Below are 18,265 nucleotides of genomic sequence, written 5' to 3' on the forward strand. Positions count from 1 at the left end.
GGGTCTTGAAAACTCAAGACCACATCTTTTATTTTTAGCTTAAGTAACTGGAAATTTTGTTGCAAATGCCGATTTAAATTTGTCCGACAGAAATTCCTCCGACATTGACGTGTCTACCAACTAAACATGCCAAAATAACAGGGTATTGAAAATCAATTACCACATAGGTAATTTTTAGTAAAATTAATTGTAAATAATGAATTCAGTCAAAAAGTATTGTTGTCCGACAAATTTCAAGCCGCGTTTTTTCAGTCCGACGGCTGGAAATCGGAATTTTCACAGGGTATGAAAAATCAATTACCACATGTCGGACAAAAATAACACACGATAGAAAAGTGTTTTTTATAAGCAAAAATTGTAATGTCCGACAAAAATATATCCGCAAATCGTCAGTCCGACAAAAAATGATGAAAAAAATTTCGTAAAAAATGTGCACATGTATTTATAATTTCTAATAAGGTATTTTCATGTATTAAGCAAAATTCCATATAAATATACAATACAGGGTGTTTCAGAAAGACCTCCCGTAAATACAGGGGGTGAGGACGACAAAAAATAAGAATTTTTTGTCATATGAACTATATGTCTATCTCCTCTTCTCAAAGCTCAAGCTTACTTTGAGAAAAGTCACTTATTTTATAGTGTAATATTGTAAGAGTTTAATTAAAAGCCTTTTTTCTCGAAAATCGTCCACATTAGGAAGTTCTAACAAGAGTACATTATTTTTAGAAAATAAAATTGTACAATAGAAATTAGAGCCCGACTGGTAAAAAACCTAACCTTAAAAAAAATATAACTTAAATTGTAATAAGAATGTAGCATAACTAGCGCTTTCTATGAAATATACAAAAAATAATTAGACTAGCGTATTTGGCACCCTTAAAAACCTCGGGCTACCAAATTTCATAAAAATATTTCGCACTATTTGGAAATTTTCATAAAAATGTTATTTAAAAAATTTTATTTTGTCTCTCTGTATCTCGAAAACAAGAGGAGATAGACATAGAGTTCATAAGACAAAAAATTCTCATTTTTTATCATACTATCACCCTCTTTATTTACGGGAGGTCTTTCTGAAACACCCTGTATATATTTTTCGTTTTATTCTTGTAATTGTAAATCTCTATATGCTCAATTTAGCCAAATAAATATCGAGAAAAGAATTAAACGATTTCAAAAAAGTATGTATGGTGTAAAAAAATTATGCACAAAAGTTTTGGGATTTTCTTTTAGAAAAATAGGAAAATTTTTGTAAAGAAAAATAACAAACGCGAATGAAAACTTGAAAGAGAAAAAAGGATTTTTATATCAAGTATAATATTAATTTATTTAGAAATAATGCATTATGCACTAAGATAGTATTAATCGCCTCAAAAATAACTTCATTTGTTTATAACTTTTAAATTTTTAAGCATAAAATAAGCAATATTATAATTATTTATTTGAAACAAATAATAATTTACATAATAATAATTAATAACCATTTATAAATATGAAATTTTTGGAGTGAAAAAATTAAATTTCATCACGTTTATTGATTTATTGATTTTTTAATAATTTGCGGACATTAAATTGTCGGACACTTATATCACTATTTTGTATAGTAAATTTAAAAGTGGAAAAAATGAAAATTAGATATGTGGTAATCGATTTTTCATACCCCATGAAAATTCCGATTTCCAGCTGTCGGACTGAAAAAACGCGGCCTGAAATTTGTCGGACAACAATACTTTTTGACTGAATTAATTATTTACAATAAATTTTACTAAAAATTACCTATGTGGTAATCGATTTTCAATACCCTGTTATTTTGGTATGTTTCGACCGGTAGACACGTCAATGTCGGAGGAATTTCTGTCGGACAAATTTAAGTCGGCATTTGCAACAAAATTTCCAGTTACTTAAGTTAAAAATAGAAGATGTGGTCTTGAGTTTTCAAGACCCCGGGAAATTGCCATGTTTTTGAACTTTTCCGAGTGGAAAAGCGGAGGAATCGAGAAAAGTCGCAGAAGAAAAATGTGGTAGACTCGTCAAAATGAAGCTCCTCAGGAGTTATAAAGTATGTGGTAATCAACTTTCCAGAGGGGGCCTGTACTGTGGACTAATAGTACTAATACTAATACTAATACTAAAAAGTAAGCTGTAATGCCCTATGGTTCCCATTCTGAATCTCATTTACATTTTCGTTTCCATTCCCAGTTTTGAAAATTTCCTCAGAAAATTGCTATTTTATTTTTATTTTAATTTTTTTTCAAAAAAAACTGTCCTGGAGAGTGGAAGTTATGACATATATTTTTAGGTGCGATTTGTACACGAGATTTATCCAGAAACCACAAAGGAAGCCTCGAGGCAGGTTTTGACCATTTCAGAAGTAGAAATTAGAGATAGATTAGAATGCAGTCAAATAAATAAGTTCTTATACGAATACATTAGTCAGGCCAGACCAAAACAAACGAATTCTAACATGGTTAGTACACTTAAATTTACATTGGTGGTTCCATTCGTCATTAAAATTTCTGTGCATTTTGGTATTAGGTTGTTATCAAAGCAGTCCATATCAGACCCGATCCCAAGTTGAAAACCCAAGAGTGCATACTGAAGGTGTCCCTGTTGCCCCTTCGGCTGAACATCGATCAGGATTCTTTGCTATTCTTAATCACATACTTCCAAGAGCTTGCAGGAAGCACTTCGACGACTACAGGTAAAATTGATATACAAAATGCAGTTTATTATTAACATACAAATTAAATAAGAAATTAGAAAAATAATAATGGAATAAAGTGGAATATCTCTCTTAACCAGATACCACCATGACCATAAAAATTTGTTCGTCCAAGGGAGCTGTTCTAATATAAAATTGGATTTAATATATTTTCAAAGAGTGGCCAAATAGAGTAAATGTTTACCTCAATGGTTATACAACAAAAGAAAAATATGCTATTCTCAGGGTGTAGCATCACTACATCATTATGTAAGGTGCTCATAAATTATCTTTTTTATGATACAGAATATACATAATATAAGTACGTGTGATATAACGAAACGAAGTATGACACTAGTCGATCGAATTTGATCTGCTTCTGCGCAAGACGTCACATGGCGACGTGCCCCCACTCTTTTTCCATAAGAAACTCGGAAGGAAGCTTATTTTGGTCTTCTGTCAATAATTAATTAAAACGTATGAAAATAAATGAACTTTTATTCATAGCAGTAGTAGAATAACATATTTTTTAACAATTACTATTGTTTTAGCACAATCCAAACGATTATACGAGGCATGTTTTTTAAGTCAGTACCGTTGTGATATTCTGCCGCTGCAGCGCTGCGGTCAGTGTCCCGTGCATTCCACAGATGCCATTGCGGCATCAATCGATCGTGTTTACATTGGCTTTTACATATTGAAAATGCCTCTGCCGATTGAGAATCCCGCCGACAGTGAAATACACACTGTTATTTGTTTTTTAAGTGCTAAAGGCGTGAAAGCAGTTGAAATTCACCGTCAGATTTGTGAAGTGTATGGACAAAACATAATTTGTGATGGAATGGTACGCAAATGAATAAGAGCTTTCAAAGATGGCCGCAAGAATGTTCATGACGAGGAACGGAGTGGGCGACCTCCAGTGATCCTGACGATTTGGTGCAGAAAGTCGACGAAAAAGTGAAAGAGGACAGACGCTTCACAATTTCTGCGTTATCGGAGAAGTTTCCTCAGAAAATTGTGCTCAGAGTGGGTACCAAAAATGTCGACGGAGCCGCACAAAAACAAACGTTTCTTGTGCGTTATGATGCTGATGGTGATGATTTTTTAAGCCCAATTGTCACAGACAATGAAACATGGGCCTACGTTACACCAGAAACAAAACAACAATCTATGGAATGGCGGCATTCAACACCGCCCACAAGAGTGAAGTTTAAGCAGACAATTTCAGCTCAGAAAATCATGTGCACCATGTTTTGGGGATAGGAAGGGGGTGTTACTGTTGATTTTTTGTGGTGACAATTCCCAAACATATTGTGAGACCTTAAAAAAACTGCGCCCTGCAATCAAAAACAAAAAGTGTGGTATGCTGAATAAAGGGATCGTTTTGTTGCATGACAACGCCCGTCCACATACAGCCAATCGGACTCAAGAACTTATCGCATCATTTGGCTGGGAACAATTTGATCATCCTCCATACAGGCATACAGCCCCGATCTGGTGCCCAGGAGCTACCACTTGTTTCTGCAACTGAAGAAGCATCTCGGAGTTCAACGCCACGGTGATGATTTTCTGTGTTGCAGTGGCTGTCAAATCAAGCGGCAAACTTCTATGTCGACGTATTACAAAATCGTGTGACAATTATGTGGAAAAATAAATAAACGTGTGGTCTTCCATGTAAAAATAAAATAATTGTTACAAAAAGTTTACTTGTTTTTTTTTACATATCAAAACTGTACACGCCTCATATTTGGTTGCTTCTTAACATCTTAAGGAGGTTTATCTGATTTGGAATTGACAAATATTCATAAAAAAATTAATATAAGGTTATTAATATGAAGAAAATCCTCAAAAAAAATTATGACTAGTTTGGATAACTAAGAGACGAGATTTTAATAAAATAATTTTTCACGATTTAGTACGAAGTCTTATTAGAATGCAGACTTTTTTGGTCTGAACAGTTTCCACAGCAACTTGTATAAATAGGATACCGATATTTAAGGAACCGTATGACAGCTCGTAGAAATCGCTTATGTACTTGTAAGATACATATAGTAATTCTCCCTCAAACTGCTGTCGTTGACTTACTTAACTTCTATGTGCATGATAGCAGCAACGCCGCGGTCTTGACGTAACGTATTATTTGAAATTCGCAGGTCTGACATATATGTATATTTCAAGTTTAGGCATACAAACAAACAGAATGATAGAACGCAAGCGAGCGAACGCCGAGCTTAGCGCGCCAGCCAAGTGCAACGTTGACAAATCTAGAGGCTTACTACTTTAGTCACTAGTGAATCTACAGAAACTTTCGTTAGACGTTACATGTACCCCCGTACCCGATAAACCTCCTTAATTCATTAGTGCGTACCATCCATTTAAATGGTGGTGCCTTTACCCGTAATTTGACAATTTTGACATTTGAGTAGTGACATTTCAGGTTATCTTATCGTACACACTAGAGCGTTTGTTGAAGTTTATGTATGTTATTAAATTGCATTTAGGAGTCTAGAGGAAAATATAATGTTTTTTGATACCTATAAACAAAAGAAAAATAAAAAATAAAAAATACTGAATAAGTTTGGTGTAGCTGTAATTCTTTCATTCATGAAATTATTAGGTTGCAGGCCTAGAAGTTCATTTTTCAGGTTTCGGGCATAGTCATCCTTGAAATGTAGTGAACACACTCTTGAATTTGGGACATTGCACGGCAACACAAATTTTTCCAAGTTTCGCATAACAGAGCGTCTGTGGGGAATATGAAAAACTTGATGTTGGAGTCAAAATTTCGGCAATTATTGTTTGAATTACGCTCAAACACTGCACAACACATTTTAATAACTATCAGTATCACGTATCACTAAATAAAACAACTATTTAACAACGAAACACTACAGTTAAACACTAGTAAATATTTTGTGGTTAAAGGGATTCTGACAGATGACAGATTCTGACAGCTTATGTTCATCTAAATGGTGCGAAAAGCGAAACACACGGTAAAAAGAAATGGACCACAATACGTCATCAAACATGGCCGCCATATTCGCTGTTGTAGTTTATACCATGATAAGTACGAGTTAAGTAATAATAAATAGACAAAGCGGTTGGTATAGGAAGGAAGAAATTTGTCAAGGTTTCACTTTAATTTGTGACCGGCGCCACGTTTGGATAATCACAGTCCTGTTATTAAATTTTATTGTGGCGAAGTGCATGGGGCTATCTATGTGCAGTCATCGGAACTACGTAGTAGGAAATCTTTCGAGTGCCTGAACAAAATTTCATTAGTATAAATGTATCTACTACAAAATTATAATGTTTTGCATGAAGGAACTTTTTAATAGTTGTCGTGGAAACGAGTATTGAACAACGTACAGCATTCAAGTTCCATTTTAAAGCTGGTAAAACAGCCACGGAAACGTATCAACTGTTGTATCATGTCCGACTGTATGCCTGTGGTTTGAGAGGTTTTGTGATGGCCAAGAGAGCATGCACGATGATGAGATAACGGGGTGTTCTCACACAAGACAAACAAACAAACACATTGAAGCTGCGCGTTCTGCGCTAAAGTATGATTATTATTGATTTATCGATCGATCGTACATGGTAATCCGGCAACATTCTGATGGTCAATTAAATATTTAATACTCTGTTACCATTAGAATTTACAGTGTGTTTTTCTAAAACACCCTGTATATTGAATATCCTATGCTAAAACATGTCTCTGTACATTTAGTTGCCAATTTCTTGAAGTCGTCTTGGTAAGAACACCATTCAGTTTAGCAGGAAAATGTAAAAAAGGATAATTTTTTATTTGTTGAGAAACTTTCTTGGATAAACAAGTCTGGCTCTGTTTAAAATTTAATTTTTTAATTTCTTTGTAGAAGAGAAGCAGAACCCGCCTTCCAAACATGGTACACCCACTCATCAACCACCAGTACTGTGTATAGGGGAAGGTAATGAAGAAATGATAAAACAACATGCCAAAAAAGTAGTAAACGAGAATTTAATAATGCTTATAGAGGAAAACAGAACACAAGAAGAATCAAGCGAAGACACTGGTCCCTCCACCAGTTCCGTTTCTGATGACTCGCCCATATACTTTAGGTAATATTTGATCAAATCATTATTATGATCTTTCAAATATTACAGACATGAGCTATTACCTAAATTTTTTAGGTACGTTTTACAAGATTAAAAATAGATTTTTTTATAGGTCTATAATATTTACTCCAGACGTACCGATACGCTTGGACTACCACGGTAAACGCGTGGATATGACACATGGTTCTCTCCCTGGCCTTCTCATGGGACTGGGTCAGTTGAATTGTTCAGAGTTAAGACTGAAAAGTGTGAGTTATCGCCATGGGTTGCTCGGATTTGACAAATTGATGTCGTTCTTGTTGCAAGAGTGGCTGAATGATATCAAGAAGAACCAACTGCCCAGTCTGCTTGGCGGTGTCGGCCCGATGCATTCATTAGTTCAGTTATGTGAGTATTATTTCTTATTTCCAACATTTGTTTTAATAATGAAATAAAAAGCACGTTAATATCTAGGCATTAATGTTCCTGCAAAGAAGCCAAAACAGAAGTCTAAAAATTGAGTGTCTTGAGTAAAAATTCATATTGCTTGTAATTTTTATTTTATTTTAATTTTTTCTTAAAATTCAGATATACAAGGGTCGATCAATAAAAGTTACCCATGTTAGGAACGATGAAGTTTTTGACAATTTTATTTTCTATTTTCGAATATTTTTCCCAACTTTTCTGCCATTTATCCTGCCCCTCCAAAAAATATTTGTCAAATTCCTCAAAATACAATTCTCTCTCGGCAATAACCTCTTTTGAGCTGATTTTTTTCCCTCGTGCCATGTTTCATGATGGGGAACAGAAAGGGAGCCATGTCAGGCGAGTACAGCTGGTGCGACAGCAATTATTCCTAACCGATTTCATGCAATTTTAGCCACGACAATTCCGGATGAATGTGCTGGTGCGTTATTGTCTTGTTTAGTTAAATGGGACCATTCTACTTCAATTTCTTATCAAATCGAACTAATAATTTGCAGTAGTACTGCCACATGATGGTTCTTCGTTTGCAAAAATTCGGTGAGAATTATTCCCTTCGAATCCCAAAAAATTGTGGTTTAGTTAAATGGAACTGTGTCTTCTTCAATTTCTTATCAAATCGAACTAATAATTTGCTGTAGTATTGCTGCATGATGGTTCTTTGTTTCTGCAAAAATTCGGTGAGAATTATTCCCTTCGAATCCCAAAAAATTGTGACCATGACCTTTCTGGCTGATGGGACCGTCTTTATCTGCTTCGGAGCAGATTGACCTAGAAAAATCCATTGTTTTGAACTGGCGTATAATAATGTATCCAGATTTCATCAACGGTGGCGCCTTGATATAAAAGCTCCTACAAATTTCACTTAACACCAAACACTGCTTCAAAATTGTCAGCTGTAGCCTCTTATTATTCACCGTGAGCAAACTAGGCACCTGTGTGTCAATACTCACTTACTTTATCATGTAAAATATTGATTGCCGTTCTGAACAACACTCCTACGGCCTCTTCTAACTCGCACACTTTAGTTTGGTGATCAGCCAGAATCATGTGGATATTCTCAACGATTTCCCTGGTAACCACATCTGCCAGGCCGCCTGGCCCCTCGTCAAAAACAGATGTACGACCACATTTAAATTCGTTGAACCAATATCTCACTCATAGATGGTAAAGAATCCCCATAGACAGCATCCAACCTCGCTTTTTATTCCTTGCATGTTTTCTATCTAAAAATAAAAAGCGAATTACGAATCGATTGCTCTTTTTCCATTTTATCGAGTAACACGAAACACGTGATACAACTGGCTGCTAAATAAAAACTGACCTATGAATCAGTCTGAAATTTAGTTTGGTGTCTTTTGACAGATGGCAGTACATGACAGTAATGTCTAGAGTCACTAGTGACTCTAGTAATGTCAAGTTCTCTCAGCAACATCACTTTTCTTCAAACACAGCTTATTGATCGACCCTCATAGTTTTAGAATTGTCACATTTCATTTAATCAACTAATAAAAGTTCTCAATTTTTGTGTGACCTAAATATCATCGTCAGCTCATCAGTTCATGGCAGTTTATTAGAGACGGCTTTGATGAACCATAAAATGTGTGCATATATTTTAACTGCGTGTATGATTTATTACATAATTGCGTCTGGTGAATGTTATTTTTCAATATTGCAAATGCATTTATGCATGTATACCAATAAATTTCCAAGTCATGTATCAAGGAAATTATTAAGAATGAGTCCTCAAACTTTTGGTGTCATACTGCTGGCCAAGTCTAACTAGAATGCCGTAAGGAGTTTTAGTTTAAAAGTACTAACTTATTTTAATAGCGAATTAAAGTCAATTCATGAAGTAGTCTTAACCCAAATTTTAACTTAAACACAATCCAAAACTGTGTTAAAAACAAATTTTAAAGATGTCAAACTTAAAAACTCGGTAATTTGACAAAAAGGTTAAGTAAACGGGTTAAATTACAGGAGTAAAGTAGGCGGTGCTATACTAGGACTTCTTGATGTCTTCTGTTTCATAGGTTCTGCAATCAATGTTTTTTTTTAAATTTGCAGATTTTTTTAAAATCTTTCAAAGCGATTCAGTATTGTAGAGATGAACTGTAGGCTTAACCCTTTCACTGCTCCAGACGTATTTATTCGCTAAAAATTTATAGGGCTCAAACTGCTCCAGACGGATTAATTCGCTTGAATAGCTAAATTGGATCAGGCTGCTCAAACCGTATATATTAGCAACAATGCGCATAGTGACTCGGTTGTTGCAATTGGTATGGGGAATTTTTGCGGGCGGAGTTTATAGCGATTATGACAAATATCTTTGTGGAAGAAGGTACTGGTACTGATTGTTCATCTCTCTTTCAGTTTCTATTTAGTACAGCTGTCGATATACTGTATTTTATTCAAAATAAAATCGTAAAATTGATCGTAAATCGTAATTTAACACAACATAATGTAATACTATAAGTGGTCTAACTGCTCGAGATATATATGTTCGCACGCGGTAAACTTTCGCGCACGGCGCGGTAGCCACGTTCAGACGTATTGCACAGCGAAAGGGTTAAGAGGGGAAATACAATTAGACGGTTCGAAAAAAAACGTTTTTCAAGATTTTTTTATGAGTAATTTTTACTTAATCGTAATGACATTTTGTAGGCTTGTTAAGAGGACGTTGAAGTAGGTATATACTTTCTTTTTATTTTCAAACAAAATGGCAGATATATGTTATTACACAGAGGACCTACAGGAATTCATTGTGTTGATTCTGGACGTCGTTTTGATCTGTAAAAGGCCAGAAAAAAAAATTATGTAAGAGACAGTTAGTCGCTAAACTAAAAAAAAATATACTAAAATTTTGTTGTTTGACAATGCTTTTTGAAAAAATTTACAATTTTCCGAAATTTTTCTTTAATTTTTGCAATAATTATTGAGTTTTGCAAAATAAAATTTCAAATTTTTTTAGTTTAGCTAGAAGCTGGTGTCATAAAGGAGAAATCCTGCGAGTTTCAGCTAAATCGGTCAAACTGTTTTTAAGTTATCATCAACGCAAGCTTCAAAAATGCTGTTTTGAGAAAATTGCGTTTAAAGTTTTGACTACCAAAAACGCATGTTTACATCAAGTGATAGAGCTGTACTAACTGTTACACATGAATTTCAGTGTCGATGCGTGCACTCCCTCTGTAGATATATACCGACGCTTATAAATAAATCCATCCCTGGGTACTTCAAAACAAAACACAATAGACAAAAGGTCCCCTGAGTTGACAGAGTTGAAATACGCTCTCTCTTCAACAAAATACGAAAATAAATAGAAGGACTTTGAATTTCATTTTGAAACTTTACATAGGTATTCCACTATAAATTTACTATCTTTTTAAGTAAAAAGAAAAAAAATTGTTTTTTTTGGCCAACTGATTGTATCTCCCCCCTTAATTTTTTCAGCAGTAACTTAATAAAAAGTAAATTTAGGATATCTCTATAAAAAAAATTCATTGGTTAGAAAAATATATCGTTAAAATATCTAAATAATCGTTCGTTCCAGTCCAAGGTGTCAGAGACCTATTTTGGTTACCTATCGAACAGTATCAGAAAGATGGACGTATCGTAAGAGGACTTCAAAGGGGAGCGAATAGTTTCACCACGTCAACCGCTATGGCTGCTTTAGAATTAACTTCACGAATTATCCATCTAATACAGGTGAGCAGTATGTTTTTCGCAGCAGTTTTAATCATGTTATTTATATAATATATCTGCCTTTTTAGGTAACTGCTGAAACCGCTTACGATATGTTGTCGCCTGGTCCTAGTGTAAGGCGAAAGGGCAAGGCCAAGGGCCGCAGGAAGAGGTACCATCAGCCGCAGGACATCAGGGAGGGCATGACGAATGCTTACAATGTCGTCAAAGAGGTAAATAAAATGTATTATGAAATAGTTTTTTTTTTGTTAAGAAAATCTAAAAATTCAAAATTAGAGATGTATTTGTGGTTTTTGGGTTTTTACGGTCCGTGCTGTTACTTAACTTGCGATGGTTTTTTGGGTTGCTATGCACTTTAGCCTTAAATACGAATCTTTGACCTGCCTTTGTTCTCGGGCTAGACTAGCGGATCCGCTATCGGAATCCCCAAGCCCACCATGATGATATCGATTCTTATTGTTGCTTCTGAGGCTACTACAGACAGAAAACTGTACAGGTACGGCACGGGTCTATCACACTCAAAACGTACCTGTACGGTGATAGGTACGCATAGTTGCTATTGAAAATGTACATTGACGGTGCACGACATGGGATTGTAAAACCGAAAATGTACACGTACGGTAATCAGTCTTCAAGGACACTGTTTTGCAGTGGATGTACAGCTATTGCTTGACTATCGTACAACATAAAACGTAGAAGTATGGCGTCGGGCATACAAAATGGATAACATAAATCGGATGTGTACGGTCATCATCCGGAATAGATTAAGACCTCTGATTTTGTGGGTATTTCAATGTTTGATATTAAAAAATAAATGGGGAAATCCGTATCTTATTCTGCAGGGTGATTCACAAATGTTGACCGAAAATGAAACCTCGTATTCTCTGGTGAATTTTAATGGTGAAATTCATCACTTTAGTCATCATTTTAATGGTTTTATTTCAGTAAATGCTCAAAAATACCTTCATTTCCACGAACACAGGTGCGACATCCTTTCAGTAACGAAAATGTAATTTGTTCGAAATTTATTGTTGCTTCAATCTGATGAAAAGCATTATTTATTCTTTCTTCTAACCGCTCAAAATGTCAAAGTTGCTGTCGGAGCCTATTATGTAATTTTTAACAGTATTTTATTCAAATATCGATGTGTATTTTCAGTTTGTTTTTTAAGTTTTACTCGAAAATCACTTTTTTTAAAAAACACAAGGGAGTAGTAATTTGTAGAAAATTGGAAGACGAATCCGAAAATATCAAGATGTTTACCTTAAAGCATACTATTTTATTTAAAAAAATATGCCACCGATACCCTGTATCTCCGCCACTGGAGCATCTAAATTTTATGAAAAGATTTTGGACAATGTTTACGTAAATACATGTGTGCCGTTTCAAATTACAGTATAGACTCTTTAATCCGAATATCCACTAATCCGGCCCGACGAATGACCGTTTCGATGGTTCGAACAATACTCTAATTCAAACAAAATTCGGTTTAACGTATATAGTTCGGATTATAGAGTCAAGACTACGTAATAAAAAGTAACTGCTAAAAACGTAATTCCCCGGCAGTCTCGGGGAAACCCTTTTATGCGAGTCGGACCCTTTCTCGATTAGATCTTTTTAGTTAGTAAAAAAAAAGAAACCATCACGTTAATCCTTTTGCAAAGAGTGGATATTCTAAATAAATTAGACGAAGGTGAACCAGCAACTAAGTTATATAAAATGTATAATGTCAGAAAATCTACTACTACAGGCATTAAGAAAAATAAGGAGAAAATTTTTAATTTTGTCGCTTCTACTTCTGAAAATGGACCCAGCGGAAGAAAAACTCTCAAAGCATGTGAATATCCTAATATGGAAAGCGCCCTTTACACCTTGTTTTTACAACAGCGTGCTAGAGGTACTCCGATTTCTGGTGACGTACTATGTGAAAAAGCCAAGTTTTTTTCTGTGAAACTAAATAATAAAGACTTTAACGCCAGTGGTGGGTGGCTGCAAAAGTTCAAAAAGAGATATGGAATTCGCCAATTAAGTGTCTCAGGAGAAAAGCTGTCTATTGATTTTAGCGCAGTGGAACTGTTTAAATCAAAATTTTTAAAAACGCTTCAAAGATTAGGACTAAATTCTCATCAAATCTACAATGCAGACGAAAGTGGGCTTTTTTGGAGGATGTTACCCAAAAAAACGTTGGTTAGTAAATCTGAATCATCGGCACCAGGAAGAAAATTAAGCAAGGAAAGGATAACTTTCATGCCATGTGCAAACGCATCAGGAAGTCACGAACTACCGTTATTAATTTTGGGAAAGGGAGAAAATAAGCTTGGATAGTAAAGGATCTGTTTAAGTACTGGTTTCATTCACACTTTGTGCCATCAGTAGAAAAAAAATGGTGGAATTAGGATTACCCAAGAAAGCTGTGTTAATTTTGGATAATGCTCCTGGCCATCCCGATGCTTCAGAATTCATGAGTGAAATTAAACAAATTTTTGCCATGTATGTAATTCAGGCTTTCGCAAGAAACTTCTTTCACAAATTATTGATTCTGATGATGATATTGCACAGATATTAAAGACTGTAAATTTAAAAGACGTACTTTTTCTCGACGAAGCATGGCAAAGAGTACGAACTGAGCTGTTGAAAAAATCCTGGAAACGTATTTATCGCGACTTAACTACAACTGAACAAGATGTTGATTTAGCTATGAACAATGACCAGACTGAAAAAGACCTTACTGATGATGATTTACCATTCCTTCCATCTAATAAAATTGAGTTTAGTAATGAGCTGATTGAAATCTAGGAAATGTTTGGAAAAATCGGTGAAACTGTCTCAGGTCAGGATATACAGGAATTGGTGCAAGGGGAAAATGAAAAGAGTGCATTCCTAACTGAAGAAGACATAATTTATGATGATGTCGCTTCTGATACAGAAAATGAAGAGGATGTTGACAATTAAGAGGACGATGAAGGAATGTCAATAGTTAAACTTGTAAAACACGAGGAAGCTGTGAAATGTTTCACCACATGTTTACGATGGGCCGGTGAGAATAATTTACCTCCTCAACGAGTAACATTGCTCCACACGTTGCAGGCAGAATGTATCAAGAAAGAAATGAGTACCAAAAACCAAACACGTATCACCGATTTCTTTTGTAACCGTTAAACTGTCATTGGTTTTTTTAGTCTTTTTTATTTTTAATAAATGCATATCTATATTTTACGGTAATGTTTGGTTTTATTGTTATTTTTTGCCTTCTCAGTAACACTTAAAATCTAATTCATATTGTATGTATGTACATAAACAAATTTACATACGTACATATTTACTATCCAGTAATCCGAGAATATCGGTAATTCGAACTTATCTCTTTAAGCCCGTGTCGTAACTAGTTCGGCTTATTGAGTCTATACTGTATTTCACTTACAAGTTTTTAAATTGTTTAAAAAAATTAAAAATATTTTAAGTTTCACATCCTGTATCTTTTTAACGAAAAGTCCTAGATAAAAACTTTATCTGAAAGACTTCCCTTAAAATTCACCAAAGAATATGATGTTTCATATTTGGTCACCGTTTATGTATGACTCTGTATAATTTTTTTTTCTTTTAAATAAAATGAAGCTTTTTCGTATTTTCAGGGAATCGGTGAAACATCAGACAACATCTTGCAGGTGGTGTCTCGGGAAAAAGAACAAAAGGGCTACAGCGGTATGGTGGGTGGGGTACTGCGCCAAATCCCTCCGACAATTCTAAAGCCCGTCATAATAGCATCTGAGGCCACTAGCAACGTTCTAGGGGGTATGAGAAGTCAGTTAGTTCCTGACGCCAGAAGGGAAGCTAATCAAAAATGGCGGTGTGATGATGGATAAATATTTTGTGATATACTTAACAGACTGCTGTTTGTGATTATTTTTTAAATTTGTAAGGTTTATATAAGTTTAGATAAGAGATATATGGTAAAGATTTTATTTTAACTATTACAATAAACAGTTTTTTATTTTAAGTTGGTGTGTTATTTGAGGAAGGAATTGGGATTTTTGTGCTTGTATTGCTTCCGTTACTTCTGCACACGTATAAAAAATTACTTTAAAAGTACCACTGAACTCAATTTTTGTGCGAAGTGGGGTTAAATAAAACAATTGAGAAAGTATGACTTAGTTTTATTGACACATTGAGTGTGTATGACACACCTGTTGCGTCGCAAGGGGTAGGTTCCGATGTGCGAGTGACGCACCTGGTGGATCAATTTTTGGGTGTTACCAGTCATTTTAGTAGTGACCAAGAAGTTTCCAAAACAAAGTAAACACTTCGATGTGTAGAATAATAATTTCTGATTCTGTCACCAGTGCGTATGACACACCTGGTGCAACATGTACAAATTGAAATTGTGCAAATTATGGACTTTCTTGAAGTCTTTGCCAATGTTTTTTGGAAAAAAAAGCATTCCGCACAGGGCGGGTGAAACGGGAAAATACTTACGCAGTGAACATGTTAAGTAAACTGTAGGGTCTTCCCATAAGCACTTGATCAAAAAGGTGAAAATGTTACGATGTATTTTAATGGGAAGTGGTAAATTCTTAAGTGTCTTGACACAAGAATTATCAGAACTTTTTATTTGGTCGCTGGAATCAATTCATCTTTTTTTTATTGATACTTCAATCCTTTTTTCAAGATTTTCATGCTCTTGTTAAAATCTTGTAACCCTCATAGTTTTTACGCAATAAAATGTCTTCAATTTTAGATAATCATTATCACACTACTCAAATACAACAACTGCTCACTACAATCACTACTATCGTAGTAAGCGATGACATCATTTTATAATAAATGAATTGTCAAATTTTTGACGAAGGGGAATGGTGGGTATATCGAACATGTCTTGTAATTCTATCATCATCTATCGTATCTATGTAACTATCGTCCAGTTTCAATAAAGAGAATTATATCTTTCCTAAGTATGTCTTTACATTTTTGCGTGTTAAAAAAAAATAAATCTAATGAAATAAAATGATATTAAATCTGTCATGTCGTGACTGGCTTTAAAATTGCGACCATTTTACTTTCAATATTGATATCCTAAGTAAAAGAATTGGCATAATTATTATTAGAGAAAGCCGCTTCTTGTAAAAGTACAGATTTACTGCGATAGGTACATCCAAAATTGCTAAGTCGCAACGAAACAGAAAATATTTTTTTGTGTAAAAACTGAAGGCTACAAAATTTGACCAAGAGCACGAAAATCTCGAAAAAGGATTGGTGCATCAATAAAAAAAATGAATTGATTCCATCAGCCAAATAAAAAGTTCTGGTAATTCTTGTACCAAGACACTTACGAATTTACCACTTGCCCAAGGCGAATGAAGGCGGTTGCTTGACCAAAACATAAGTCTTACTTAGAAACAAGTCCACAACAAGTTTCATTAAAATCCATTGTAACATTCTCCAGATATTACAAAAAACATAATTTTTTTCAAGAACATTGACAATCAGTAGCAGAGGAACCAGACAATTTTTCTTAATGGAAGTTAGGTGAGATCGTCTTCTTTTGAACCAAAGAATGTCGCAGTACCTTTTTGATCATGTGCTTATGGGACACCCTGTATAATGTAACAAAGTGATTTTTAGGCAAGTTTCTGACATACCTCGAATTGTTATCTATTTTATTTAAATAAATATCGCACCGCCATTCGCATTTTTCAACATCGTCTAAACATGGCACAAGCGCAAAATTGGAGCACTTAGCCCATCTTGCAGTTAGAATCTAAATCAGTACACAGTCATCAGCCAGCGAGAGCAGTCCAATCCTTCACCAGCCCCAGCAGTAGAGAGTAAAAAAATTCTTCCAAGCCCAACGTGTGAAGTCTGCGTAGCCACCACCAATTGCTGTAGGAGCTTGACACGAGAGTTCACTTACACCCATTGCTGAGAGCAGTCCAGTACGTCACCAGCACAAGGAAGGTTGCCATTTGAAGTAAGTAGATTTTGTTAAGTCCAGCTTGTCAAAACTGCACAGCTGCCATTGTTCGCCGTAGAAACTATGTAGTTAAGTTGAATTGGAAATTCAGTTGGCCATCAGCTATCCGGCCGCCGAAGTAAATTTCGAGCATATTTAATGCGTAAGACTCTTGAGGTGACTGGATACCTAACAGAGGTGATTCGAATCTCAGAGTTAGTTCCATTCCGTTGCAATAGTACAGACGTGATAAAGAGAGAAAATGAGTGAAGGATTTATGTAAAGACATGGCTACTGTCTATTTTGTTTTAATCATACTTTATTTTTCAGCTATCCGCCCATACTAACTAACCATTGGTTGCTTTTCAGATATCTGCTCGTACGATCCCGTGGATAGGTGCACTGTCGCAATATCCGGTGTACTTGATCCCACTGCACGTTCAGATCATGGGTTGTTGCCTTTCCATGAGCTGAAATGCAGGTTTTCTTTTCAGATATCCATCTGTAGGACATCGAGGTTAGGTGCATTATTGTTACAATATCCGGTATACTTCATCTCCCTGTGTGTTCAGGTCGTAGACTATCGCCTCTCCTATCCTTTCTATGAGCTGAAACACACATAACTATACTTTTCTTTTCAGATATCTATCTGTACGACACCGTGGCTAGGTGCACTGTCACAATATCCAGTGTGCTTGACTTTGCTACACATTCAGGTCACAGTTTGTCACCTTCCCTATCCTCTCTATGAGCTGAAATGTAGGTCGTAACTAATTATGTTTTTATTTTCAGCCTTGTCGGTTGGGCTATAGCTCTTGGGTACCTGGCATATCTCCGTCAAAAATGAATATAAAAATCTGAAATTTTAAGGGTGTACTCTAGATGGGGAGACCTAAGAGCGCACCTAATTTCAACTCACCCCTTCCACCCTAGGGGGGCAAAAGGGGGGAAGGGGAGGTATTTTTGGACGTACCTTATTTATTTTGCGATTTTCGGATTCTACGCATAAAACTACCCCCGGAAACGCGTTCTTGCGACGAACTAGAATCCGAAAAGTATTTTCTAATCATTATGTACAATTTTGAGCTATTTATTAAAATTTACACTTTAATTACTCGAAAAACATAAGATTCCATGTTCCATTGATAAACAAAAAAATTACAAGTCGAAATACAGGGTGGGCCACCAGTAACGCCTCGGTCGCTAGTGACCAAACGGCAAATGTTACAGAAACCTGTTTAGGTGGGTATGTGTAGGTTGATTACGGCTACATTTTAAAAATATTTGGAATATACAGGGTGTCCAGGAAAAGCGTACCATATCAAAGTTATGTATTTTTAAGTGGAACACCCTGT

At 35.3% G+C, this 18,265-nt stretch overlaps 1 protein-coding gene across 1 annotated transcript in view; it reads left to right on the forward strand.

Moving 5' to 3' along the window:
- LOC108903293 (autophagy-related protein 2 homolog A) overlaps positions 1-14,960 on the forward strand; it is a 48,158-nt gene extending 33,198 nt beyond the window's left edge. The window contains exons 21-27 of the mRNA XM_018705416.1: positions 2,300-2,467; positions 2,536-2,701; positions 6,580-6,802; positions 6,912-7,186; positions 10,812-10,966; positions 11,032-11,175; positions 14,596-14,960. Coding sequence (XP_018560932.1) covers positions 2,300-2,467; positions 2,536-2,701; positions 6,580-6,802; positions 6,912-7,186; positions 10,812-10,966; positions 11,032-11,175; positions 14,596-14,826 — 1,362 coding nt within the window. The 3' untranslated portion in view covers positions 14,827-14,960. The remainder of the gene's footprint in view (positions 1-2,299; positions 2,468-2,535; positions 2,702-6,579; positions 6,803-6,911; positions 7,187-10,811; positions 10,967-11,031; positions 11,176-14,595) is intronic.
- The last annotated feature ends 3,305 nt before the right edge of the window (positions 14,961-18,265 follow it).

Source organism: Anoplophora glabripennis, unplaced genomic scaffold, assembly GCF_000390285.2.
Source record: "Anoplophora glabripennis isolate ALB-LARVAE unplaced genomic scaffold, Agla_2.0 scaffold92, whole genome shotgun sequence".
Lineage (NCBI taxonomy): Eukaryota > Metazoa > Arthropoda > Insecta > Coleoptera > Cerambycidae > Anoplophora > Anoplophora glabripennis.